General features: G+C 37.4%; 2 protein-coding genes across 2 annotated transcripts in view; one reads left to right on the top strand and one right to left on the bottom strand.

The window, feature by feature from the left end:
* The first annotated feature begins 43 nt into the window (after window positions 1–43).
* Window positions 44–25,986, top strand: NDUFAF7 (NADH:ubiquinone oxidoreductase complex assembly factor 7). The gene is made up of 11 exons (XM_054567737.1): window positions 44–147; window positions 444–607; window positions 3,134–3,214; window positions 4,381–4,491; window positions 5,408–5,621; window positions 6,988–7,046; window positions 7,763–7,873; window positions 10,310–10,453; window positions 13,982–14,155; window positions 14,671–14,963; window positions 25,919–25,986. Exons 1-10 carry the CDS (start codon window positions 93–95, stop codon window positions 14,884–14,886), a joined length of 1,329 nt encoding a protein of 442 aa, XP_054423712.1. The 5' UTR covers window positions 44–92; the 3' UTR covers window positions 14,887–14,963; window positions 25,919–25,986.
* Window positions 16,378–26,177, bottom strand: part of PRKD3 (protein kinase D3) — a 65,511-nt gene continuing 55,711 nt past the window's right edge. The window contains exons 17-19 of the mRNA XM_054567723.1: window positions 25,910–26,177; window positions 20,378–20,463; window positions 16,378–19,495 (exon numbers count right to left, since the gene is read on the bottom strand). Of these exons, the coding sequence (XP_054423698.1) occupies window positions 19,322–19,495; window positions 20,378–20,463; window positions 25,910–26,177 (528 nt within the window). The 3' untranslated portion in view covers window positions 16,378–19,321. The remainder of the gene's footprint in view (window positions 19,496–20,377; window positions 20,464–25,909) is intronic.

The raw sequence follows: 26,177 nt of genomic DNA, 5'->3' as shown, positions 1-26,177 counted from the left end.
GAGTGACGTATTTCCCGCGGGGGCGTAGTCTCTCCCGGAAATGGCTGTAATCCCCACCCCCGAGGGGCCCGCGGCTGCCAGGGTAGGTCAGCATGTCTGTCCTCGCGAAGGCAGGAGCCAGGTCGCTGAACGCTGCGGCGGGAGCGGGTAAGTGTTCGCCCCGCCCGAACCCCGGTTGCTGTGGAAACCGCGAGGGACGCCCCGTTCAGCCCCCCGCGCCCGGGCTGGAGGCGAGTTCAGCCTCCGACGGAAAAGGGCTAAGAGGTCGAGGGCAAAGTGCTCGCCAGCCTGTGCCGTGTGTGCGTGCTGCGGCCTGGAGACTGCTTCCCTGGCTTCGGGCGGGTTTGAGGGTTGACGAAGCCAGTTTGACAGCGCTCAGACTGCTGTGCACGTGTAAATACTAAGGTTTTTAATGGGTCCTATTTAATGTCTGTTCTTCGCAGTCATTCCCTGCCTTTGGAGAGGGAAATACTTCAGCTCCGGGAAAGAGCCGGTAGAAAACAACCCGGTGACTCCGATGCTGCGGCATCTTGTGTATAAAATAAAGTCTACTGGCCCCATCACTGTGGCCGAGTACATGAAGGAGGTCTTGACCAACCCAGCCAAGGTATGGGTCGGGGAGCCCGACGGCCAGGCCTGCTTTAGCAGATTCGCGAGGTGCGAGTCTGGAGGGGAGCCGGAACGTCTTCAGCCCAGGCGGCCAGGCTGCCTTGCAGGGGAAGAGTCACACCCCGCTCCGCAGGACCTGGGGACGGATCAATTCATCTGTCACCTGGTCGGGCCTGGATCACGTCAGCGGCAATGCCTTATACAGATGACAAATTCCAAACCTGTTCAGGAAACAGTGTAACCCGTTGGATTTATGAGATGAGGGAAGGGTGACGATTCTACCAGGGCCGATGGGAGATGGTGGGATACCATCATTTCTCTGGGATAAGGGAATGGAGGAAGAGGAAGAACGGTAACCGATTTAGGAGCGAGGTGAAGGGTAGAGAGTTCAGTCCTGTACATGAATTTGAATAGGAATTTAGAACCTGGAGAGTTGTCTGTGTTGGGATGGCTTCAGCAGGCATCGGAAGCATATTCTGGTTTTTCTTTTTGAGAATGAAAGGTCTGGGTCTTTGCTGATCTGGAATCCAATATTGTCGCAGCTTTCTGGCCCGTATTTCCTTGCCTGCTCCACGGAGCCCCTCGTTGAAACTCTGTAGTCCTTTTATTTTAGAGTGTTTCACCTTTTGCTGAGTTGAAATATGAGATCTGTGGAATTCTGGGGTTGGTATGGCTTGTTGCTGGATGTGGTGGAGTGGCCCATTGTCCAGAGGTTTAGGCAAGGCTGCTATTTTAATTAAATTCTAACTGAAATTTACCTTTTCTCTAACTGTGAATGTAGGCAACAACCAGTAGCATCAGCAATACCTTTGACTTGAGTTAGCATCAGTAGAAATGATTGATATTGTCACCTCACAGAGTGATCGATCACAACTATCTCAAAATACCATTGTGATCACCTGTGCTTCAGAACTTTGTTATTTATTCGACCTTCAGCTGGATTTTGTTTTTTAATATGGTTATAAAGGAGCATATATATTACTGTATCACCAATTTATTTTTAAATATTCGATAAGTATTTTTCAGTTGCTTTCTTTTGTAATCCTGTATGTTTTATGTCCTGTGCATTTGAAAACATTCTCTAAAGGAGTCCACAGGTTTCACAGTACTACCAAAGGGACTCACAACACTTAAAAACACCCATGAAATGCTTGCTTATGAAGGAAGGAGGAAGGCTAGAGGGGAGATGCTGCATGGCTCCTCACCTGAGGATATGTTTACTGATTTTAGAAAGAGAGGAAGGAGAGGAGAGAGAGAGACATCAATCAGTTGCCTCCCCATACATGCATCGTCTGGGGATCAAACCCACAACCTAGGTATGTGCCCTGACCGGGAATCGAACCCATAACCTTTTGGTGTACAGAATGACACTTCAACCATCTAAGCCACCGGTTAGGGCAAAAATAATTTTTACATTTAATTATATTTCTAATGCTGAGAGGGAAAAGTTGAAGCTATGAGAGAAAGATCAGATGATGCCAAAGGTCCTGGCTCATGGGAGCTGGATGAGGAATTGCAATCAATCCAGAGCACAGGAGGGGTCCGGTTTGGATAAGAATAGAACGGGTAGGCATTTCGTATTTTGAGTCCCAAGGAAAGAATGGGTGGAGGCCAAGTAGGGTCAGGAAGCTGAGAAGTTGTACTTAAATTCTGTGTGGGCAGGAGCCCAAGCCACCTGCTATGAGGAAGGTGGTGGAAGAAGGGGCATGAGGACCACAGGGAATTTTTGAACAGTGCCCACGTGTTTCTTGAAGGTTATTCATTATGATAAAACTTGGGATAGGAAAGTAAGTAAGACATAGTCTTCCCCCGCTATGCTGTCTAGTGAAGAATGGACTTATAAATAAATGAGCTCAGAAAAGGAAACACTGGATTTAATCTGAGGTTGAAAGGCTGGAGGAAAAGGAGGTCAGAAAATGTGGCATTTCGGCAGATTTGGTGGATGAAAATAAGATTGCCAGGAAGTAATGGAAAAGGAGCGGGGAAGGCGTTTCAGTGGCATGGATGTGTGGACAAGCAGGGCCAATTAAAAAAAAAAACAACATACCCAAACACTATTGAGCTATGACGTTCATATGGAAAATGCATAAATCACAAGTATGTGGCTTGATGAATTTCCACTGAACACTCCATGGAACCAGCACTCAGGTCAGGAAATACCATGGCCAGCAGGCAGGGCTAATTTGAAACAGAATGTGAGAATTTGGGGGAGTAACCTAGCGGGGTAGGCAGGGTCTTACTGCGGGAAAGGGAAGGAGGGTGGAACGCAGAGATGGACTGCCTGGCTTCTGACTTTCTAGTGAAGAAGTCATTGGTTTTCCACCAGTTCTGCAAAATGACTGTCACTTTGTAAAATGTAGGTAAAGATACTGCGTTTACTTGCTTATTTAGAAGAGAGAACTTTCTTAACTACATAATTTATTTTGTTGTATACATTATATACATTATGAAAGATTCTGGAGGGGTGTTTATAAAGTCTTATTTGGAAATTAATTTGTTTTCTCCATTTTCTCTTTTTACTCAGGGATATTATGTGTACCGTGACATGCTAGGAGAAAAAGGAGATTTTATTACTTCGCCTGAGATAAGTCAGATCTTTGGGGAGGTAATATCAATCTAAACTATAAAAGAAACTAATATCACAAACATTTGAAAGCAAATCAAAGTGTCTGACTCTATAATAGTATTTTACAGCTTTGTTTTTGTGATTCATCATAAGTTTTAATTATTTAGTAGTTTATATATTGAGGTAATAGAAAGGCAACAGAGGAACGAAAATGGTATAATGGACATTTGAAAAGTTTATACTTTGCTGTAAAAAAGGGAATGTAGCTGTAAGAGAAACAAAAGGAAAGAGAAGAAAAAGAGATGGAGGTAAAGAGGTAAGAAAAGAAGCGAACCAGATGAAATATGAGAGTGGGAGAAGGAAGCAAGACAAAGGCAACGGTGAGGAAAGAGGTAGAGTGTACCCCGGAAGGAATTGCTGGAATCATAATGAGCTCTACAGCCCTTCCCCCCAGCCATGTTTTAGCCAGAGTTACAGTAGACGTCTCCCTGTAAGAAACTTTGGATTCTTTTCAAGAATTCTAGTTTATTTATTTTCATATGATAACCTTTGATCATTTTAGAAATAAGAAACAGTACTTAAGAGGAACTAGAATTCAGGTATTAAAAATATATTTCTTGTGTCTAAGAGCCATATAATTATTTTTTTAAAAGATTTTATTTTAGAGAGAGGGGAAGGGAGAGAGAAGGAAAAGGAGAGAATCTTTCATGTGAGAGAGAAACATCAATCAGTTTCCTCTTGTGCACCTCCCAACTGAGGACCTGGCCAGTAACCCATGCATCTGCTCTGACTGGGAATCGAACTGGCAAGCATTTGGTTTGCAGGTCGACACACAACCCACTGAGCTAGACCAGGCAGGGCGAGCCATGTAATTATTGAAATCATATGAATGTGAAGTTATATAATAATATTTCATATGTCTATTTGCTTTCAAATACTAGTACCTTTCTGTAAGTGATATTCTCTTATCTGTGTCATGGGACCTTTTATAGTGGAAGGTGCATTTTAACAATTTGCTGTAGTTATTAAAGCTTCCTAACTGGTATGTGTTGTAACATAGTCCCAGCAAGGTTTCCTGTATTAAATTCATATAGTTGTTTGCAAACATTTTGCTTTCTGTCATAAAGTTTGCATTTTCATGGAGTTTTATATTGTGGTGTACTTTTATTCTTCATAATAATTTAATGTGTTTTTCCCTGTCACAGCTGCTAGGAATATGGTTTATTAGTGAATGGATGGCCAATGGAAAAAGCACAGCTTTCCAGCTGGTAGAACTGGGCCCAGGTCGGGGTACGCTTGCAGAGGATATTCTGAGGGTAGGTAATGAAAGAATGTCTTCAAGTCTCATGTATGTGTATCTGAGTTTGCAAACTTTGTTGATTTTCTTGATTTTTGGTCCCACCTCCTTAATCTCATATTTCTCAGCTAAAATATAATGTCACAGTAACATAGTGGTTGATTAAGTATTGTCTGTTTGTAAGATTAAAGTATAGGGGTGGAGGAGAATGTGAAAGCTAAATCTATAAAGCATTTAGAAGACATTGTGGGAAAACATGTTTGTCTCCTGAGTAGGGAAGAGTTTTTAAATTATACATAAAACAGAAGACATAAAGGAAAATATATTAATAATTTGCATTATATTAAAATTAAGAATTTTGTATTCTTTAAAGAAACCAGGAACTTGTTGTTCTTCAAAGACACCATAAAGAGAGTGGTGAGACAAACTACAAGTTAGAGAAGTTACTTGCAATACACGTAACGCACAAAGAACTAGTAGTCCTTTAAGTCAATAAGGTGACGGAGAAATCACTAGTGTGAACAAGCCCATCATGAAACAGAAAATCCAAATGGCCAATAAAAACAAAAAGATTCTCAGACTCATCGGTAGTCAGGGAAATGAAAGGTAAAATCGGTGATATACTACTATACCCTCAAAATTAGCAAGTCTGACAACACCAAATGCTGGTGAGGATGGGGAAATCTTTTATTTTCATTTGTTAATCACAGTTCTGAATTTTATCATTAGGAAACCAAATTGTATCCTATTCCTTTCTTATATAGACTATGTTTAATAACTCTAATAAGGTTGTGGTTCTCATGGGCCACTGGCTTGTGTAAGGAGCCAATTATAACTTGTACTGCGACGAACAAATTATTGAGGCCAATGGTTAGAAAACATAAAAACCACTCAACACATTGTATTTTTCCAATTTTTCTTCTTTTTGTATTTAGGTGTTTAGTCAGCTTGGATCTGTGCTGAAAAACTGTGACATTTCGATACATCTAGTAGAGGTGAGCCAAAAATTAAGTGAGATTCAGGCATTAACTCTGACTGAAGAGAAGGTTCCCTTAGAGCGAAGTGCTGGATCTCCAGTGTATATGAAAGGTGTTACTAAGTCTGGGATTCCAATTTCCTGGTACCGCGATCTACAGGATGTTCCAAAAGGTAATTATTTTACATTGATTAATGAGAGAATTTTGATCACAGCCCCTCACAGGAGTGATAGGTAGTCACAACCTTATGGAGCAATATACAGACCGTCCCAATTTGACAATGGTTCGATTTACAATTTTTCACCTTTACAATGGTGCAAAAGTGATATGTATTCCGTAAAGACTGTACTTCAAGTTTGGAATTTTGATCTTTCCTGGGACTGCTGATAGGCTGTACAATATTCTCTTATGCTGGGCATTGGCCGTGAAATGATTTAGCCCAACTGTATGCTAATGTAAGTGTTCTGGGCATGTTTAATGTAGGCTGGGCAGAGCTGTGATGTTTGGTGGGTTAGGTATATCAAATACATTTTTGACCTAACAAGGTTTATCAGGAGGTAACCCCAACATAAGTTGAGAAGTGTCTGAAATAGGTTGAGTTGGTGCTGCCAAGTCCCTTACAAGAATAGTGAATTTTATTCTATGAAAAACATTGTTGCCCTTACTGGTGTGGCTCAGTGGGTTGGGCGTTGTCCTACAAAGCTAAGGGTTGCTAGTTCAGGGCATATGCCTGGGTTTTGGGCCAGGTCCCCAGTTGGGGATGTGTGAGAGGCAACTGATCCATGTTTCTTTCCTGTCTCCCTCCCTTCCTTTCTCTCTACAAATAAAAATAAAAAGAAAAAAGAAAAACAACAACATTGTATTACACAATAAAATTGTCTAACATTAACGAACAATGAATTTCATGTGGTTTTGCAAAAACAAAACCAAACAAAAATCTCTTTGTGCTTTTTAGTTTTTCCCTACCCTTATGTTAGTATTGCTGCTAAAGCAGCCCAAGGCAGCGGGGGCGGGAGGAAGCAGTGTTAGGTGGGTTTAGTTTATCACCTTTTGAACATCCTTACTTGCCTAAACACAAGCAGTGTAGTGCAGGAAAATGCCTGCACTCTTCATGAATCTTACATTGATGAATTCCAGCTCAGACCTAAAGGGGTCTGATTTGGACAAGACACCTCAGCTATTCCTGGCCTCAGAGGGTTTTAGGAAATTTAAGTCTTTCAGCTAGCAAATTTGAGTTCTAATTTCCTTCAGGCCTAGTAATGAATAAGAAATGAAACTGATAGTTGAGATATTTGGCTCTATGACCCTAGTATGTGGAAAATGAGAATAATAATAATTGACGCTCTGTATTTTCTGCAGAGTAGCTTTGCTGTGAAGAGAGCAATGGTTCTGTGGTTGTGATGATTATGGAAGCAGCACAGGTTCCAATACAAAGAACGAGGCATTTTGTTGTTGTTGTTGTTGTTAATGTTCCAAAGAACCAATTCATTATGTTAAACATGCTTAAACATTAATTTCTTTCTTCCACTTTTAAATAGGATACAGCTTTTATCTTGCACATGAATTTTTTGACGTTCTTCCTGTGCATAAGTTTCAGGTATGATGGGGAAAAAAGTCATGTTTATAACTGAATAACAAAGGGCCTTGTGTTGTAAGAATGAATGTTTTTGGTATTTAATTATTCAGTATATAAACATTACTGGTTGAAGTCAACTATATTTGGAATGCCTCATGAATATAAACAATTGAAAAGCAATAGTGAAATATTAAGTGGAATTCTTAATTCTCTTAGGATAATTATTAAGAATTCTTAATTCTCCTGAGGTAAAGATGCATGAGCATGTAAGATGATACATGGCTATGGAACAATAAAGATCTCTTTTTAACAAGTATTTTTAAATTCCAAGATTCAAATTTGTCTTTATTCTTTTTACGAGGAGATTTAAGATTTGGTGGTAATGTATGTGCACTGATAACTTCTATGGCTAAGAGTATGTATAATTATGTAATAATTTATTAGCAAAAGCTTCTGATTAGTCTTCCTAAGTCTGTTTTCCATTTTGAGGCATGCTGCTTATTTTATCTTCCACAGCTCTACCTCTTATCTCACTTACATTAAGTTTGTATCTATCAGCCTGCTTATATGGAGTAGAATGAAGTAAGGCCTTGGAATAATTTCAAGTGGTAAAGTGCTCTGTAAATGTTACTTACCTATCTTATATATGGTAAGAGGAGAAAACTAGTAGTACTTTTTGCCTAAGATAGTTTTGAGAACTTGTGAAAATTTGTTTTTATGTGTCATTTTGTGTTTAGAAAACCCCACAAGGATGGCGAGAAGTATTAGTTGACATTGATCCACAAGTTTCTGATAAACTGAGGTTTGTTTTGGCGCCTTGTGCTACCCCAGCAGAAGCCTTCATACAGGTATGAGTACGTTTTATCTTTTTCGTTTATTACCAACCAAGTCTTATTACAGCTTCTTTACAAGGGGGGAAGGAGTTGCTTACATGTGAGGTGCTTTTGATTAATAATGAAAAGTGCAGAGGATCTAGATTCAGGAGAGTGGGTTGAAGTCATTTCTTAGCTGTGTGACATCATATTTAATAAAAGTATGTACACGCTTACTCAGCAAGTCCCTTACCTTCTCTGTTTACCTGTCAAATGTTGACAGTATTGTTTGTTGACAGTAAGGTTTTGATGTCTGTGAAAACAATGTAGTACAGTGTATAATAGAGTAACAATTAATGTTTATTGAGTCCTTTGTATTACTCTGTATTTTCTCACTTAATTCTCAAAACAACTCTATTACTAGGTAGTGTGTCTTTTTACTCTGCTTCACCCACTGCTAAATTTGATTCTAGATGGCCAGAATGTTATTTTACTACTGTTTTCTCTTGGTGCCAAGGAATAAATCACAAGAGCCCATCCTGGAGTTATGCAGAAGGTTAAAAAAATCCTGCCCGCCTCAGGAATATTTGGGCTCTAGATTGTGTTTCATTACTTTTTTTTCCAATTCAGAAAAAAGGTTTCTACTTTTTTGACCATAACTAAGAGCTTGTAACCCAGAAGTTACTGGTTTTAAAGATTTTATTTTTATTTATTTTTAGAGAGAGGGGAGGGAAGGGAGCAAGGAAGGCAGAGCAACAACCTTGTGCGAGAGAAACATTGATTGGTTGCCTCTCCAACTGGGGACCTGGCCTGCAACGCAGGCATGTTCCCTGACTGGGAATTAAGCCAGCGCCCTTTAGATTTGCAAGCTGGCGCTGTATTTACTGAGCTTTGCCAGCCAGGGCCGGAAGTTACCAGTTTTAAAAGCACAAGAGCTTTTAAGCATGGATCTATGAATTAAGTTTTCTTTGCAGAGCGTAAGTAAATTAAAATACCAGCCTAAGTGCTTGTGAACATTATTTTTTATATTCTGGCTACTTAATTTTACCTGAGTGAGAAACAAATTCAAAAAGCTATCGAGAGCTAAGCCCCTGCTCCTGGGACTTCTAATTCATTTTAGTTCTTGACTTGAGTAGTAGTCATTTATGAGAGGAGTGATTTTTTTCTTCTCATGTGAACAGGGCGAATTGTAATAGAATCTGTCATCTTGAAGAGCATGCTAAGATGGTAAAAATGTCAGCATGGTACACTGAGATGTGTGTTATGCCCGAAGGTTTATAATTAAACTACATTTATTTATTTATCCTCACCTGAGGATATTTTATTACTGATTTTAGAGAGAGAAACATTGATGTGAGAGAGCAACATCGGCCGGTTGCCCTCATACATACCCTGACTGGGGATTGAACCTGCAATCTAGGTATGTGCCCTGACCTGGGACTGAACCCACAACCTTTTTGGTCGATGCTCCAACCAACTGAGCCATCTGGCTGGGGTGAAACACAGTACTTTTTTTACTAGCACTGGGGGCAAAACAAAACAAAAAGAAAAACCTAAACAAAAAAAGAACAAAGAAAAAGAAAAAAAGGCAGCACTGGGAGTAAGTGGTTTATTGTCTCATTCAATCCTCACAACAATCCTAGTAGGTATGTGATGAAGAGGGGGACTCCTCCAAGAGGCTAAGTAACTTGCCTCTGGTAAGCAGTGGGCAGAGCTGAGGTGAGAAGCTGAGTTTGTACCTGTTAGACCTGTGCTACTATAGGCAGAGACATCAGGGCAGGTCAGTACTTCATTTTCAAGAGGGTGTTAGGGCAAGAGCCAGTGTCTATTTTACTTAAGAAGAAAAAGAGATTTTCCATTATCCCAGGAACTAGTGAAATTTCATATATACTAGTCAAGTTGACAAGTACTAATATTGCCATTTCACTTTTTAAACTGATAGGCACTTATTGAGGGCCCTTAGTTAATACCTGAATGTCTTGGGAAGTAAAGGCTTCAAGTATATTGGTACTAGTTCATAAGCTGATGTTTCTAGATATAAAGCATACCATTAGGATGCCTTTAGCTCCTTTAACAGAAGGCATCATGATATACTTGTTTGATATGGTCTTTCTTTTAAAAAAAAAATCGGATTTACACCATTTGTTCATTCAGCACAATATTTTTTGAGTACCTAGTATGTGGCAGGCACTTAAGTGATAATGTACTTTGCCACCTCAAGGGTCGGGAGGCCACATGCCTTTTTAAAAAAGGGATTAAAATTGAAATGCCTTTGTAAGCTTAGTGCATGGCATCAAAAAACTGAGTTTTGTATAATAAAGAGGATGTCATGTGAAAAGTTGAGTGTAGAGAACATATTTATATTTAAAATAAATTTATTTTTATTGTAACTAAGAAATGCTCATTGTAAGGAAACCTGAAAAACTCTAAGGAAGCAGTTCTTTTGAATGTTGTATTTTCTTTCCTTACTAGCATGATGAAACCAGGGATCACGTGGAAGTGTGTCCTGATGCTGGTGTTATTATTCAGGACATTTCTCAGCGCATTGCGCAAACTGGAGGCGCTGCGCTGATTGCCGATTATGGTCACGATGGGACTAAGACAGACACCTTCAGGGTATGTATAGCTCCGTAATATGACTTATCCGAAGTTAATTGGTATGACTTTAGTTATCAGTTGTTAGGTTTGAGGCTCATTTAAGGTCTTTATTTTTGTGCATATGGAGGCTGAGGTAGACTTTTTAAACAATTTTTAAATCATATAAAAATAATGTAACTTTGTACAAAATAGGTTTTGAAATGCTTTATATATTAATTAAAAGTAAAAATTAATTGGAAAAACAAGGTAAATAAATATATCATCTGGAAGGCTACACAAAAAAAAGAGTGGATAGGAAAGAAACCATCAAGACATTTCATAGATTTATAAGCTCTTAATGCTTGAAAATTCCTTAAAGATCATGTAAAGATCATGTTCAATCTGTCATTTTGCAATGAGAAGACTGAGGCCCAGATAAGCATTAAATGACTTGGTGGTTATGTGGTAGAGTTGAGATTAGATTCCAAGTTTCTGAGATTCCATTATACCAGGGTTTCTTACTTTCCACACTGTTGATATTTGTGGCCAGACTAATTCTTTGTTGTCGAGGCATGCTTTGTGCACTATAGGATGCTTAGCAGCATCTCTGGCCTTACACTAGATACCAAGAGCACTGTCCCATCACAGATATAATAAAAATACCTCCACATGTAGTCAGATGTAAAGAGGGCAAACTTAACCTCAATGAAAACCACTGAGCTAATAATAGCTCCCCACCCCCACACCCTATTCGCTTAATTGAGATATAATTGACTTATAACACTGTGAATGTTTAAGGTGTACAATTCAATGATTTGATACCCTTATTTACTGTGAAATGATGACAATAGGGTTAGTTAACACTTCTGTCATCTCACGTAGTTACTACTTGTTTTGTTCTGTGACACTGAAGATCTACTCTCAGCAATTTTCAAGTAATAATACAGTATTGTCAACTGTAGTCACCACGTTATACATTAGATCTCCAGGATTTATAAGCATCTTATAAGTGAAAGCTTATACCCTCTGATCGATCTCCCGCCTCCCCTCTCCTTCAGCCCCTGGCAACCACCACTCTGTTTCTACTAGTTCAGCTTTTTTAGACTCCACATACAAGTAAGGTCATATGGTATTTGCCTTTCTCTGTCTGACTTATTTAACTTGTGCTACTAGTACCTTAATAGTGTTTTATTCTCCTTCTTTATGTTTTGAAGAAAAAAGACATTTTTAAAAACCACAATACCCAGAGCAAAACAGGGAAAAGAGTGAAGGTAACCCAGATTGCTAGGATTAGTAAAGCATGAGAAAATATAAAATTTCATATATAGTAATTAGAACAGTCTTTCACTATTTGAATGTAAATGGATAGAACTGTCACCTCTCTGAAACCCATCACCAATTCAAAAATTTCATGACCTAATGAATCTAAAAGTACTTCCAAAGAATTTTGTTAATTCCATGGGAAATATACAATAAAATAATAGAGGGAAAAAATCATTTAAATTTAACAATTTTCTCAAGCTAATTTTATTCCTGTGTCAATATTCACTATAAGGGTTTTTCTAGATCTTGAATTACTAAAGAAGCATTATTCAAGTAATCTGTTTGCTTAGAATCTTTTAAGAGTCATGTTTAAGCACCACTGAAGCTCATTTTAACTTAACACATATTCTACTCTAAAACCAAAGCCACAATTTGTGCAGAGATGAAATGGTAACTATTCCTTTGGAATCTGTAGAATTCTATAGTGGGAAGTTTTTCAGGAATTTAAAAAGTACGGAGGATTTTCATTTCCTAATTATCAGTAGGTAGAAAGAAGCTGAAAACTGAATTGATCCTATAAGCCAGTATTTTAAGTTTCTCATGCCAGTCTGAGTCAGTTTGTGTAGTAACTTTTTGTTGTGGTTTAAAACTACCACGACTGTAAAAAAAAAACTTTATTTTTGCTTTCTGCAGTGCTTAGCACTATTGTATGACATTATTTTATAATTAATAGTAATTTACATTATAATTACTCTTAACTCTAGATTTAATTCCTAAGCCTAAATTCACTGTCCAAATTTCCTTTGAACAGAATCTGAATTATCTACATTCCTTCTTAAGTTGCAGAACCGGGGTCTGCATAGATCCTAAGAAGCATCTACAAATGCAAAGATTTTCCTATAGTTTTTGAAATTTTTCACCCTTTTTTCATTTAAAAAAAGTTTTTGGTACTTCTTTGGATATTTGACCTAGTTACTGTAGTCAAACTTTTTCTATCAGATTTTCAACATCTTTTTTTTTGCTCCAGATGTATTTTTTTATCCTTCCTATACATCCATTCTTAAGTTCTTTGAATATGTTCAATTCTGTTGAATATACTTTAACTGAAATACATTTATGGAAGATGCCATTAGTCATTTTCTAGATCTGTGGTTCTCAGTTTTTAACTTTATCATACCTAAGAAAAACCTGTACAGTGTGTTTAAAATGCCAACTTCTGAGCCTTACCTTCCAGGTTATAAGCCTCTAGGTCTGGATAGAATCATGAGGTATGTCCAGAAAGTATCCAGCCATGTACTATGAAAAATAGACATTTCTTGAAGAAGATACAAGATACAAAACACTGTATATAGGACAATGATGCCTCAGTCCCCTTCAAAGTATAGGACCTCTCTTGGGACCCCACACAGTTCTCCCAGTCGCCATCAGCTGCCTCATCGTATTTTCCTGAATCTCATCAACGGCCTGAAATCTCTTCCCTTTCAAAGCTGATTTTTTGGGAAAAGTCAGAGGTCAGAGGGTACCAAATCTGGGCTGGAGCGGGGCTGAGTCACTGGGTAATTTGATGTTTTGCGAAAAACCTCTGGATGAGATGAGATATATGAGCAGGTGCGTTGTCGTGATGAATTTCCAATCACCAGTTGCTCATAGCTGCGGTCTTATGAATCATCTGAATAGTTTCTGTGGAGGAATGTTTAAACTGAACACAAAATTAGACTCACTGCTGTACTCACTCAGCCATTTTGAATGTGATGGCCACACAGTACACATGCTCATTCAACGGTGTCTACCACCCCTACTGACTAGTATGGTGAAGTCATTGTTCACACATATACATTCCAGTCCACTCTCCTTGGCTACCAGGTTACATGGATGTTGCACAAACACTTCTCATTATATTAACAATGGTTGGACTTTTTCTGGACAGACCTTATATTCTTAGGTGATTCTGATGGGTTAATGGTTAGACTTTGTAAAACACCATCTAGGTTCTGATAACCTGGATTCATCTGGAGAATTAATGAGATCTCATCCACAGGCATTAAAGAAAATGTTAAATAACTGTTGAGGGCAGCAGCATCTTCAGGTGCTCCAACACTGTCCTCTATATTGGGTTTTCCACATAGCATTTAATTTGAAGAAATGGGTGCTACTACAGTTAAGAGTTTGTGAACTACTGACTTAGGCCATATTTTTTTTTCCTTAACAGTTGTTATATAAAATGTACTAAAATGATAGCATTTCTTTAATCTTGGTAATAGCATAAAAGGACAAAAACTCATCATTTTAAAAATTATGTTCAAGGGGTTTTGTGGCCACAAGCTTCATGATGTCTTAATTGCCCCAGGAACAGCAGACCTAACAGCCGATGTGGACTTCAGTTATTTGCGCAGAATGGTACAGGGAAGAGTGGCTTCTCTGGGTCCAATACAACAACAAACGTTTTTAAAAAATATGGGCATTGATGTCCGGCTGAAGGTAATGATTTATTTCCCTATCATTAAATATTTTAATTTCACAGTATTTCCAACAAATATTTTAAATAAGTTTACCTGGCCTTAATGTTCTTGTATTTAATCAGAACCTTGGAGTTCCATTCTCTTCCCGTTTAGTTTTACCAGATGGCCTGTGGGTGGAGCAGCCCTAGGTTCATGCATCTCCATATGACTTAGAATTAAAATACTCAAATAGTGTTCATGTTCACTAAGAAAACTTGACTGCAGTTAAAAGTATGAATTTCATAACTGTTCTGAGGACATTTTAACCCGTCAGTGTAGATCAGACCATCTGGGAATCTTGGTTAAACATACAAATTCATAGGGTTGTGTCACAGCAACCTATGTTTTTAATAAGTACCCCATGATTTTGAGGCAGATGATTAGAAATCACATTTTAAGCACTGCTTTATTGACTAGCTGATAGTCATTAGTATTGCTGCATATAACTAGAAATCTTTTCTTCTAGTTATTTTTACTAAGAACTTTTCTTTTCAGGTTCTTTTAGATAAATCAGCTGAGCCATCATTGAAGCAGCAATTACTTCAGGGGTATGATATGTTAATGAATCCTAAGAAGATGGGAGAAAGATTTAACTTTTTTGCGTTACTCCGTCATCAGAGACTTTGTGGTAGAAGCCAACAGATAAATGCACATCAGTCAAAACCTTCTCCATCACCTGTGGCTGGATTTAGTGAACTTGCTTGGCAGTGATAGTTCAAATTTGGACTTTTTGCCCACAAGTCTGCCTATGAAACTAAAATAAAGGGAATGCATTTCATATATCACAGGTAAATAAGTATTTTTATTTCTTCACAGTCAATTAAAATAGCCCCTCTTACATACAGTACAGCTGAACATTGATCTTTTAAAGTTGTTTAACTGTGGGAACAAATGTGTGTTCTTAGGTGTGAAACAAGTTATCATGAAACTAAGTTTCCTTAAAGCTAGTTGCTGTATTTTTATTTTAAAAAGTAAACATGAACACTAATTGGTTCAATAAAAACAGGAAACAATCTAAATGATCATTTACAGGGGACTGATTAAAAATAGAACTATCCACATATTTTAAAATATGACTTATGTTCTGACATGGAAAGATCTCTTAAGATTTATTAAGTGAAAAGAGCAGGGTTCAAAATGTTTTAGAGTAATGATTCCATTTTTGTTGGAGAAAAGCTACATTTAAAGAAAAGCTTGTAAGTAATTCCATAGAAATGAATATTTTAATGCAGACTAGTTGTTTTCTCTTCTGTGATATTTACTTGTATATAAGAAGGAAAGGATACCCAATAATCATGATGAAATTTCCCAATCTGGAAGTGAATTTTAGGGGTAGGAAGAGACTTAATTTTTTATTTGTTCTCCTTTGAGGTATTTGAATTTCTTACTATATGCTTCTGTGAATTTAGAATTTAAAAAGTTTAATAATCACAGTAAAATCAGTAAACCTGAAATGTACCTAAAATATGAGTTAAATGTAGACTACCAAGGATGAATAATTTTCTAAATTGAGCTGATTTTCCCTTATTTTCAATAAATGTCAAGTTTTAGTTCTATTAAGTTCTCATATCTTGGTTCACAGAACTTACATATTAATACCAGACACACGGACTTTCTGAAGAATTGCTATATTAGCAACACAAATTTACATGTGAAATAAAAGCAAAAGAATATTAGCTGTGTGTCTTGAACTTCTGGCATAACTATATTGGAAGTTCATTGGCAGAGTGATGAACTGTTGCTTTTTATTGCTGCTTTGGCCTAACTATGCTACTCTAAAGTAAAGGAAGATGGAGGCCTTATTTATCAGAAGCTGTCCAGCCTTGGGCCACCCTAGCCACCTTTATTCTATATCCGTATTTATTTATTTTTTTCCCAAAGTCTTGGGACAATTTTTGTAAGATGAAAATGCCCATAGCTTGCTTCTCTCAACTATTTAATAGTCTTTATAACTAAGGGGTAAGAACCAGACAATGCCTTATGTCTTCAGTCCTAGGAAATTTACTTTGATATTAGGTTTTTAACTTAAGTTTTCTGGCAGTTGCAGTTGTAGATTATTTGATGGTAGTTCCTGAAAAATTTGTAATTATTCCAGACTTTAATTCCAAGAAATAAAACCTTCAGATAATTACCTCAAGTTGCATGTAAGATTATAATAATGAGTAGTTTTTTATTTTAGGCAGTTAAAAAAAATCAGTGTTCTTAAATATAGCATTAGTTCCATTTACAAATACTATTTCCAAAATAGTTCTCTTACCAAGGCCTGGGAATATAATACAACCAAATAATATTTTCTTTGGATACCTTGACTAGAGAGAGAGGCTCCGGTTTTCACATGGAAAGGCATGGTGATATGGAAATACATTTTATTATTAAGCTTCTTCAAGGATATTTACAAAGAGTGGGATGTAACAAAAAATATAAAAATGTACTGAACGGTGTCATTATAGACTGCTTTGTACATTATCAAATGTTTCTCACAATTATTTCTTATATAAACACGACTTCAAGACAAAAAAAAAAAGGTTATACAGGTTATACAGTATCTGGAGTAATTACTCAACTCCAAATTATCTAACAGTGCCTTTACAAATTTAGAAAACTTCTTAGGCATTTAACAACAAAAACAGAAAGAGTGCAATTAATTTCATGGCTTGTAAAGTTTGATTATAACTTGTATAAGTATAGCAAACAAACACCATTCCAGTTAATTTTTATCTTACGCAGTAAAACCACAACAGAGTGCCTAGTGACTTAGAATCACTCCATTTTAGCACATTGATACAGACTGACTTAGCATAAATTTGGGGAAGTCATCTTCTATTCTAGGGAAAACATTTCTAAAAGGTTTTGCAGAAGTAGTTAGATTTTTAAAACTCATGTATGAGAATGAAATACTGAGAGATGTGGAATGTCTCCTGGTGACATTTATGGGGAGGCAGTATAATAAAATGGTTAGGAGGGTAAGAGGGACTCCAGAGCCACACTGTTTGGGTTCAAATACTGTGTGACCTTCAGCAGCTCATTAATCCTCTGTGCCTCAGTTTCCTTATGTGTGAGATGGGGTTAATTATGCACTTAGCCCATGGAAGTTGTGAGGATAAGTTAACAACTGAAGAGCCCAGAACATAGGAGCACTGCATGTTTCCTATTACTCTCTCCAGGATGTTTTTAGTCCTAGGTAAGGGAGTAGCTTCAGAGATCTCTAACGGCTCTCTGAGTCTGTTCATATATGACCAATCTTTTTCTTTCCTACCTCTAATCCAGTGGGCCGTAATAGTTAACACATTTATAGTCTTTAGTTTATTCACTATGATCATATATAACTAATCTTCAAAACAATGGGAAGGTAGAGGCAAGTATTACGATCTTCATTTTACAGACCGAGGAACTCGAGGCTCAGACAGACTGTCATTTGGCCAGGCCTACATAGCTAATAAAAGGAGCCAAGACTTAGAGGATTTAAATCAAGATCTTCTGATTCCAAATCTTTTGCTCTCTTTGGGATGGAAAAGAAGTTTACAATGATTACTGAGGAATGAGGAAAACAAAAAGCCATTAGATTTTATAAGTCCCAGGTATTACACTTTTTTGGGGGGAAAACTATTAGTAACTTTTTAAAAGCTATGAAAAAGTCTAACCTCTTAAGGTACATATTATATCTGAGTAGAAAAAAATTTCTTTAGCTGGCTACTGGAGCTGAAATATTAAAAAAATATTTAGTCTTTCATTTACTCTGCTGAGAATATGGCCCTACCCTTATAAGTGTTTCATGCTCAACTCAAAGTGCTTAAAATAACTGATTTAAAAACATTCCGTGGAGGGAGATGGGTACAGGGTGGACGGGGATAAAGAGGAGGAAAATAATGGGACAACTGCAATAGCATAATCAATAAAATATACTTAAAAAAATAAAAACATTCCAGATATCTGGAAAGCCTTCCAATAACCTGAGGGATGAAAAAAATGACACTGTTTGCTATTTTTTCCTATAGTTTTAACTGACCCTGCATTGGCCTTACTTTTAGTACATTTTTAATTTCCTCCCTCAAATTATTCAACCCTGTGTAAAGATAAATTGTATAATTATAGTTAAGGTCTATACCCATTGAATGCTGGAATCTAACTGTGGCATCACAATGATGTCAGTGGGAACATAAGTTGAGCTATGAGAAGATATACAGGGTCGAGGAGAAGTAATGCCATGGAGTGTGGTTGGTAGGGTACATGAATATCTTGCACAAGATGGACAGCAATTTGAGCATTTCACCTAAAATATTATATGGTACGCTTGAGTGTGATACTGTTATGTTACAGAATTACATGTTTATGATTTTGTAATAAAAGATTTTTATGTAATAAAAAAGAGGTGTTATTTATGCAAGACCCTGTATTGTACATAGTAATTCAACATTCAGAGCAGCAGTTCCTACTCCTGGTTTCTAACATCAGCTGTCCCAAATTATCTTAGAGGCTACTTTGTAACATATAGAAAGTGACAACTAATTTTTATGTTGGAGAGAGCATATTCAGAGTTTCAACTCTAAAAAGATTAGGGATCACTGTTTTAGAGTCTTGACTGACCTAAAAAAAAAAAAAAAAAAGGTAAAAAAAGTCCAGCACTCGTTTTGTAGGTGTCTGGTAAAAACCCATCAATCCCTGTATGGTCAGTTAAACAAGTGTTTAAGCTCCTTACAGAAAATTACATGCTGGCAGCCTCTGATGTCGCTTAAATGCAAACCTGTTTATTAATCAACCTTATAACTCTCATATGATTTGGTCAAGCTATGTAATAACTGGATTTTAGCTTGCCTTTTTGTACTTTTTTGAAAATAATATAAGAACAGGAAAGGGAAGATAAAAGTGCCACTATTGTACTAAAGTGAAGGATTAGGAAAAAATACAAAAACCAGTTATTTCTTATGCTATAAAATTTATGAAAGGCTTCATCTTGGTTCCATTACTCACTTTCCACTCTTGTACCTACTTATTATGAACTACAGTATTGGTGTCACCGATTCCTTAAATTTCCTCATGTCTTTGCATCCTTGCAAATGACAAACTCCAAAGAACAACAGTTGTGGAGCAAAAAAACGAGTCCATAAAATGAACTACCTCCTTACTGAAGTTATTGTCTCATTGATAATTAAGGATCTTCTTCCATATCATCCGGGTTGGGAGCCATGATGAAGTGCTTTGGGTATACAAGGTTGTGTGTGTATGCATGTATTTCCCAGCGGGCATCGTCACTTTCATGTGTAATGTAACGTTCTCCAATGCGAGTTTCAAATTCTCTAAGGTCAAGCCACGTCTGGTAGTCCTAGAAAAAAATGAAGTGATTATGAACCATAAAAGAAACAATCCTGTCAACCCCCTCCTTTTTTTGCTTAGCACTCTAGTCATATAATTGACAAACCCCTACTAGTAAATACTTGCTATAAGTTCCATTTGTAATATTTTAAATTAGCCATGTTAAAGAGAAATACTTTTTCAAATTGAGTCTCTCTGAAGAAATTACCTAGTTTCTGAAATTTAAATAAATTGTCTCAGGATTCTGAGGTGCCTAGTAACAATCAATAAAACATTTTGGTCTATATTTCCAGAGGCCTACAACTTACTCCTTGCAATAGGGGAAAGTGCTTAGTTAGAATCTATTATCAGGGTAATTTAATAATCCCTGAGAGTAACTATGACTGAATTTTTTTTGAAGTTAATTCTACCCCTCACTCCCTTTAAAATAGTTCTAAAGCTTCTCTCTACACTGAAGTTTGGGCATACCTTTTTACAAATCTATGCAATAACTTTTGGAGGAATTAAGCCAAATGTTTCCAGTGGCATTTCCAATCCCTTCAATGCAAATATAAACCTTTCAGTGGGTATTTTAAAAGTAAAATATATTTGACAAAATAACAAGTAATGCTCATCTTACAAAAAGCTGAAATGAATACGTATAGCCCTATAAAAGGTGAATGCATTGCTTTTAGTTCCTGGGAGTTTAACTGCTTATCAGTTCTGTACTTCAGGAGTATATTGCAAAAACTTCCAGAGATTCAGCCACAGTACAAATTAATCACTAAAGATCACTTACATTATTCTAAGACATGTAGAATTTGTTGATCTTAGGATGATTTCATTAGGTAAAAGAAATCACAACAATCTGCTCAAATGAGGATTGTCAAAAAGAGAGACACATTTTTTTTACCTGTAGCCAGGGATGACTAAGAGATTTGTCCACACTGTAACGTTTTCTCATCTTCACTTGAAGTAGGTTGTTTATCAAATCAATTGCTAAGGAAAAGACAAATTAAGATACATGAATTTGGGCATATGAAGCACCTCAAACCTGTGATTCTGCCTGGATGGCAGTTCAATCCATAGAAATACAGAGTTGAGGATTTTCTTCTCAAGGACTTGGCCTTTTAGCTACATGTTGGTGATCCATAAATGTTTACTGAATTTACAGTGTATTTGTTTTATTAAGGAGGCAATATAGAATACAGGTTAAAAATATAGACGCTGATAGAAAGAATTAACATTATTAAAATGTGCATACTACCCAAAGCAATCTATAGATTTAAAACAATTCCTATCAAAATACCAATGGCATGTTTCACAGAACTAGAACAAATATTCCAAAAATTTATATGGAAACACAGAAGACCCTGAATAGTCTCAGCAACCTGGAGAAAGAAGAAAGTTGGAGGTATCACACTAGCTGACGGGAAACTGTACTACAAGATCATAGTAATCAAAACAGCATGGTACTGGCATAAAAACAGACCTATAGATCAAAGGAACAAAATAGACAGCCCTGAAATAAACCCATGCCTTTATGGCCAAATAATATTTAACAAAGGAGGCAAAAACATACAATGGGGTAAAGATAGTCTATTCAATAAATGGTGTTGAGAAAATTGGACATGTGAAAAAATGAAACTAGACTACCTTCTTACACCATAAGTAAGAATAAACTCAAAATGGATTAAAGACTGAAATGTAAGACTCAAAACCATAGAAACCCAGAAGACATAGCTGGTAAAATCTCAGACATTTTTTCATAGCAATGATTTTTGTGATATATCTCCCTGGGCAAGGGAAATAAAAGAATAAATAAATGAGACTACATCAAACTGAAAAGATTTTGCACAGTATAGGAAACTTATCAACAAAAAGAAAAGACAACCCAGTGAATGGGAGAACATATTCACCAATAATACGAGGTCTGTCTGGAAAAAGTCCAGTTATTGTTAATATAAGAGAACAGTTTGTGGGACATTAATGTAACCTGGCAGTAAAGGAGAGTGGACTGGAATACACATGTGTGAACAATGATGACTTCACTGTACTAGTCAGTGGGGGTGGAAGATGCCTACTAAGAGCGGATGTGTACTGTGTGGCCGTCACATTCAAAATGACTGAGTACAGCAACAAGCCTGTATCAAATTTTGTGCTAAGCTTAAACATTCTTCCACAGAAACTATTCAGATGATTCATAAGGCTGCAGCTATGGGCAACTGGTGATTGGCAGCTTCATCAGAACAACATACCCGCTCATGGATCATGTCTCATGCAGAGGTTTTTGGTGAAACATCGTATCACCCATGGTACTCAGCCCCACTACAGCCCAGACTTGGCAACCTGTGATTTCTGGCTTTTCCAAAAACTAAAATCAGCTTTGAAAGGGAAGAGATTTCAGACCATTGATGAGATTCAGGAAAATACGATAGGGCAGCTGTTTGGACTCGAGAACTGTGTGAGGTCATAAGGTGCCTGCTCTGAAGGGGACTGAGACGTCATTGTCCTGTGTACAATGTATCTTGTATTTTGTATCTTCAACAAATGCCTCTATTTTCCATACTACATGGCTGGATACCTTCTGGACAGACCTTATACATCTGATGGGGTTAGTATCCAAAAATTCATGAAGAACTCAAAACAACTCTGCCAAAAAACCCAAACCACCCAATTAAAAAATGGTCAAAGGACCTGAATAGACACTTCACCAAAGAGGAGATACAAATGGCCAACAAACATATGAAAAGATGATCAATGTCACTAATCATCAGAAATGCACGTTAAAACCATATTTATTGCCTCACACCTGTCAAAATGGCTATCATCAATAAAAATACACAAGTATTTATTGTGAGGAGAAAAGGGTTCCCTCATGCACTGTTGGTAGGAATGCAGATTGGTGCAGCCATTGTGGAAAATAGTATGGAGTAAATTAAAAACGGAACTGTCTTATGGCCGAGCAATTCCACTTCTGGGGAATAAATCTGAAGAAAACTGAAACACTGATTTGCAAGAATATGTGCACCCCAACGTTTTTTGCAGCGCTATTTACAATAGTTAAGACTTGGAAACAGCCCAAGTGCCCATCAGTAGGTGAGTGGATAAAAAAGCTGTGTTATATTTACACAATGGAATACTACTTGGCAGTAAAAAGGTTTTACCTTTTGCCACAGTATGGACGGGCTAGGTATTACGCTAAGTGAAACAAACCAGTCAGAAAAAAAATGCCATACGATTTCGCCTCTATGTGTAATCAAATTAAAAAAATAAAATAGAAACAGATTCAGATAAAGAGAATAGAATGACAGATGTTGTGGGAGGGTGTGGTGCTGGGTGAAACGGTGAAGGGATTAAGAAAACCTCATAGACAGCAAACAACATGGCGATCTGAGGTGGGTAGAGGGAGGCAGAAGGTAAAAGTGGGATAAATGGTGACAGAAGGAGACTAAACTTTTTGGATGGTGAACATACAATATAGAGGTGATGTAATATAGGATTGTGCACTTGAAACCTATATAATTTGATTAACCAATGTCGCCCTAATAATTTTTTTAAAAAAACTCAGGGGAAAAATGTAGAGACTCTGGAGCCAGCCTGGCTGGTCCAGAGTCATTCCTCCTCCTACTCTTGTGTTAGGGGATCAGTTTCTACGTTATATTCTGCCTTAACTTCCTCATCTGTAAAATAAGGTTGTTGAGAAGATAGCATTAACCTAATATATAAAAAGGGCTTAGAATAGTGCTTAGCACATAATGCAAAGTATAACTTGATTTCAAGATGAATAAAACTCTGATTACCAGCTGGGTTGGGTTTTTTGGTCTTTTTTTCCCCCCTCCAATGACATCACATTACTTTCTAGTCCCTGGCTTGGTCTAGAAAAGTTGCCAAAGCCATTATCTTGCCTCCAAAGATGGAGTTAAACTGAGATAATGTACCATATTTGACATGTATAATGCACGCTTTTTTGGCCAAATATTTGAGGGAAAAATAAGGATGCACATTATACATGGGTATAATGATTACCTACCATGGGTATAATAATGGGTATAATAGTCCTGTGTATCACGCACAAAAGTGTGGGTGTGCATTATGCATGGGAGCACATTATACATGGCAAAATATGGTAATACCAAAAGTTTGTATACAACAGGTTTTTTGGGGTGTTTTTGGTTAGGTTAAATTTACCTTCAAGGTTAGAGTGTTAGTGTCAGGATTAGGGTAAGGATTGTGATTAGGTTAAGGGATAGGATTAGAGTGGAGTTTAGGGTTTGAGGTAGGACAGGGGCTAGGGTTAAGGTTAGGCTGAGGGTTATGGTGAGATTTAGAATTAGTGTTAGTGATAGGGTTAGGCTTGAGCTTATCAGAGTTAACATTAGGGTAAGAGAATTTGGTTTATGGCTAAAGTTATGGTTAAAGTTTGAGTTAAGATTAGGGTTAGAATTAGCTTTTAAGTCACTGTGGTTTTAAATTAGTTAGATTTAGTGTCCAGGGAAGGGCTAGGATTGAGTTAGGTTTTGCAATAGGGTTACGTTTAGTGTTTAGGTAGGGTTAGGGTTGAGTTCATTAATAGGGTTAAGGTTAGAGTTAGCTTTGAGATTATGGTTTGGGTTTAATTTACTTTGTAGGTTAGGGATAGAGAAAAGGCTAGGTGACCTTTAGGAATTGGTTTTGAGTTAGGGTAAAGTTTAGAGGTAGTTTTAGAGTTGAATGATTAGTATTAGTATTAGGGTTTGAGTTAGCTTTGAGATTTGGTTTGGCTTTAAATTAGGTTTAGGGTTAGGACTATGGTTAGGGTAGGAGATAGGGATAGGTTTAGGGTTAAGGTTAGGGTTATTAGGTTTTGAGTTACGAAACAGGTTTTAACAAATAGGTTCTGTATTTGGTGATATCTTGGCATACATACTTTATCCAATTATTTGGATAAATGGACCAACTGCAAAACCAAAGCAACCATATAACTACATGCTGCTTCGTTTTATGTAATGACACAAACGAAATACTGAAAAGGCCTGGACCCAGGGAAGAACTAAATGGCATACACTATACTAGTTATATTTCTCTTGTATATACCACTAAACTAGCAAAGATTTTTCCATAAGAATTTTAATTACAGATTTCTCTGTTTTAAATACTTCAAACCATTATTCATTGTTCTACTTTAAACAGTGGTCTACCATGTGCATATGAATCATTTGGGGTACTTATTTAAAGTATCTTTCCAACTGGTGAATCCAAATCTCAGGGATAGGGCCAAAGGGCTTTATTTAATATTCTCACCAAGCCTTTCTGATGTGAGGTCTACAGACCACATTGCTCCAGGAGCTCTAGGATGGCTTTGGTAGTATTTCCAAACCCTCATATGCACTTTTTCAATCAGCTTTGCTCATTACCAAATGAACCTGCTACTGTCTTTACACATTGTTCCTTAAACTTTTCCCATTTTAATGGACAATTAATCCCTGTGATTTGGTTGGGTATTTTTTGAAAAACAAAAAAGACCCCCTTGTTCCAAAGGTTGGCTAAATCCAGGTGGGGGTATTCCCTAGCAGTGGTCCTATTAAATTCCATGGGACTGTTAGATATGTTTGAAATGGTATACTCTTCCTATCCCTATCTGTAAACTAAAGAAGGCCAACCAAGTCATTGTTGCGGGACACAGAGCCAGGGATAGCAAACTCAAAAGCCTTCACCAGGCAGGAAAAATAAATGTATAAAGCTTTCCAGTAGGGATCCACAGGAGAGCTGAAAACAAACTGGTGTCTATTAACTATAAAGCTCATTTTAGATATAAAGAATCTGAGCTACAGGTCTCCTTTCAAGGAGCTTACAAACTAGTTTTGAAGATACAAAAAGTGACTATGAAAAGATAAAAGAGTATTTAAGGAAAAAATATGCCCAACTACTAGCCAAAGTAGATCATATACAGGTTAGAGTACAGGTTCCAGGAAGAACTTGGTAAATGAGCCCCAGCTGAAGGTCGCTAAAGTGGCAGGATTACATTACTGGGGAGAAGGGACTATACAGGCAGAGGAAAGGCCTCAACAGAATGCAGTAAGCAGTTCAGAAGAGGGCACAGCCAGGTGTCTAGAGGGAGTAGGGGCGATGAGGCCAGAGGTAAGCCTGGGCCATGTCACAGAGGCGGCTGCAGCACGGTTAAAGGGAGGCCAATAGCATGAAAGTAGTGTGTCCTGAAGATGCATTTGCCACTGGTGACGGGGAAGGACAGTTTGGAGATTTTAGTGTTTTTGAAATGAGCCAGTTGGGGCCTGGATTAGTGCTATGCCTGGGGACCTAGAAGAGTGCTCAAAAATTGGTAACTAATTGAATTTGGAAGATGAATAGGAGGCGTGAAAAAGAGAAGTCAAAAAAGGCTGATAGGGGATCACAAAGATTTTTAGACTAAAAGGCACAGAGCTAATTTTTTTTTTTTTTTTTTTACCTTCACCAGAAATTTCTTTCCATGGATTTGGAGGGTACATAAATGCAGCATTTTGAATTTGGTCATTTATATCTTCATCTTCATTAAAAGGAAACGTGCCGCTGAGGCTCACATAGACAATAACTCCTACTGACCACATATCTAGAGAACGGTTGTAACCTTTGCTTCTGAGAACTTCAGGGGCTAAGTATGCTGGTGTTCCTACCACAGACCTCCTGAATGACTTTTCACCAATGATGCGTGCAAAACCAAAGTCACACAGCTTCAC

Source organism: Pteronotus mesoamericanus, unplaced genomic scaffold, assembly GCF_021234165.1.
Source record: "Pteronotus mesoamericanus isolate MK-2021 breed Mesoamerican mustached bat unplaced genomic scaffold, CSHL_Meso_final contig_101, whole genome shotgun sequence".
NCBI lineage: Eukaryota > Metazoa > Chordata > Mammalia > Chiroptera > Mormoopidae > Pteronotus > Pteronotus mesoamericanus.
The sequence above is the reverse complement of the archived record's forward strand: the minus strand, read 5'-3'. Positions and strand labels throughout refer to the sequence as shown.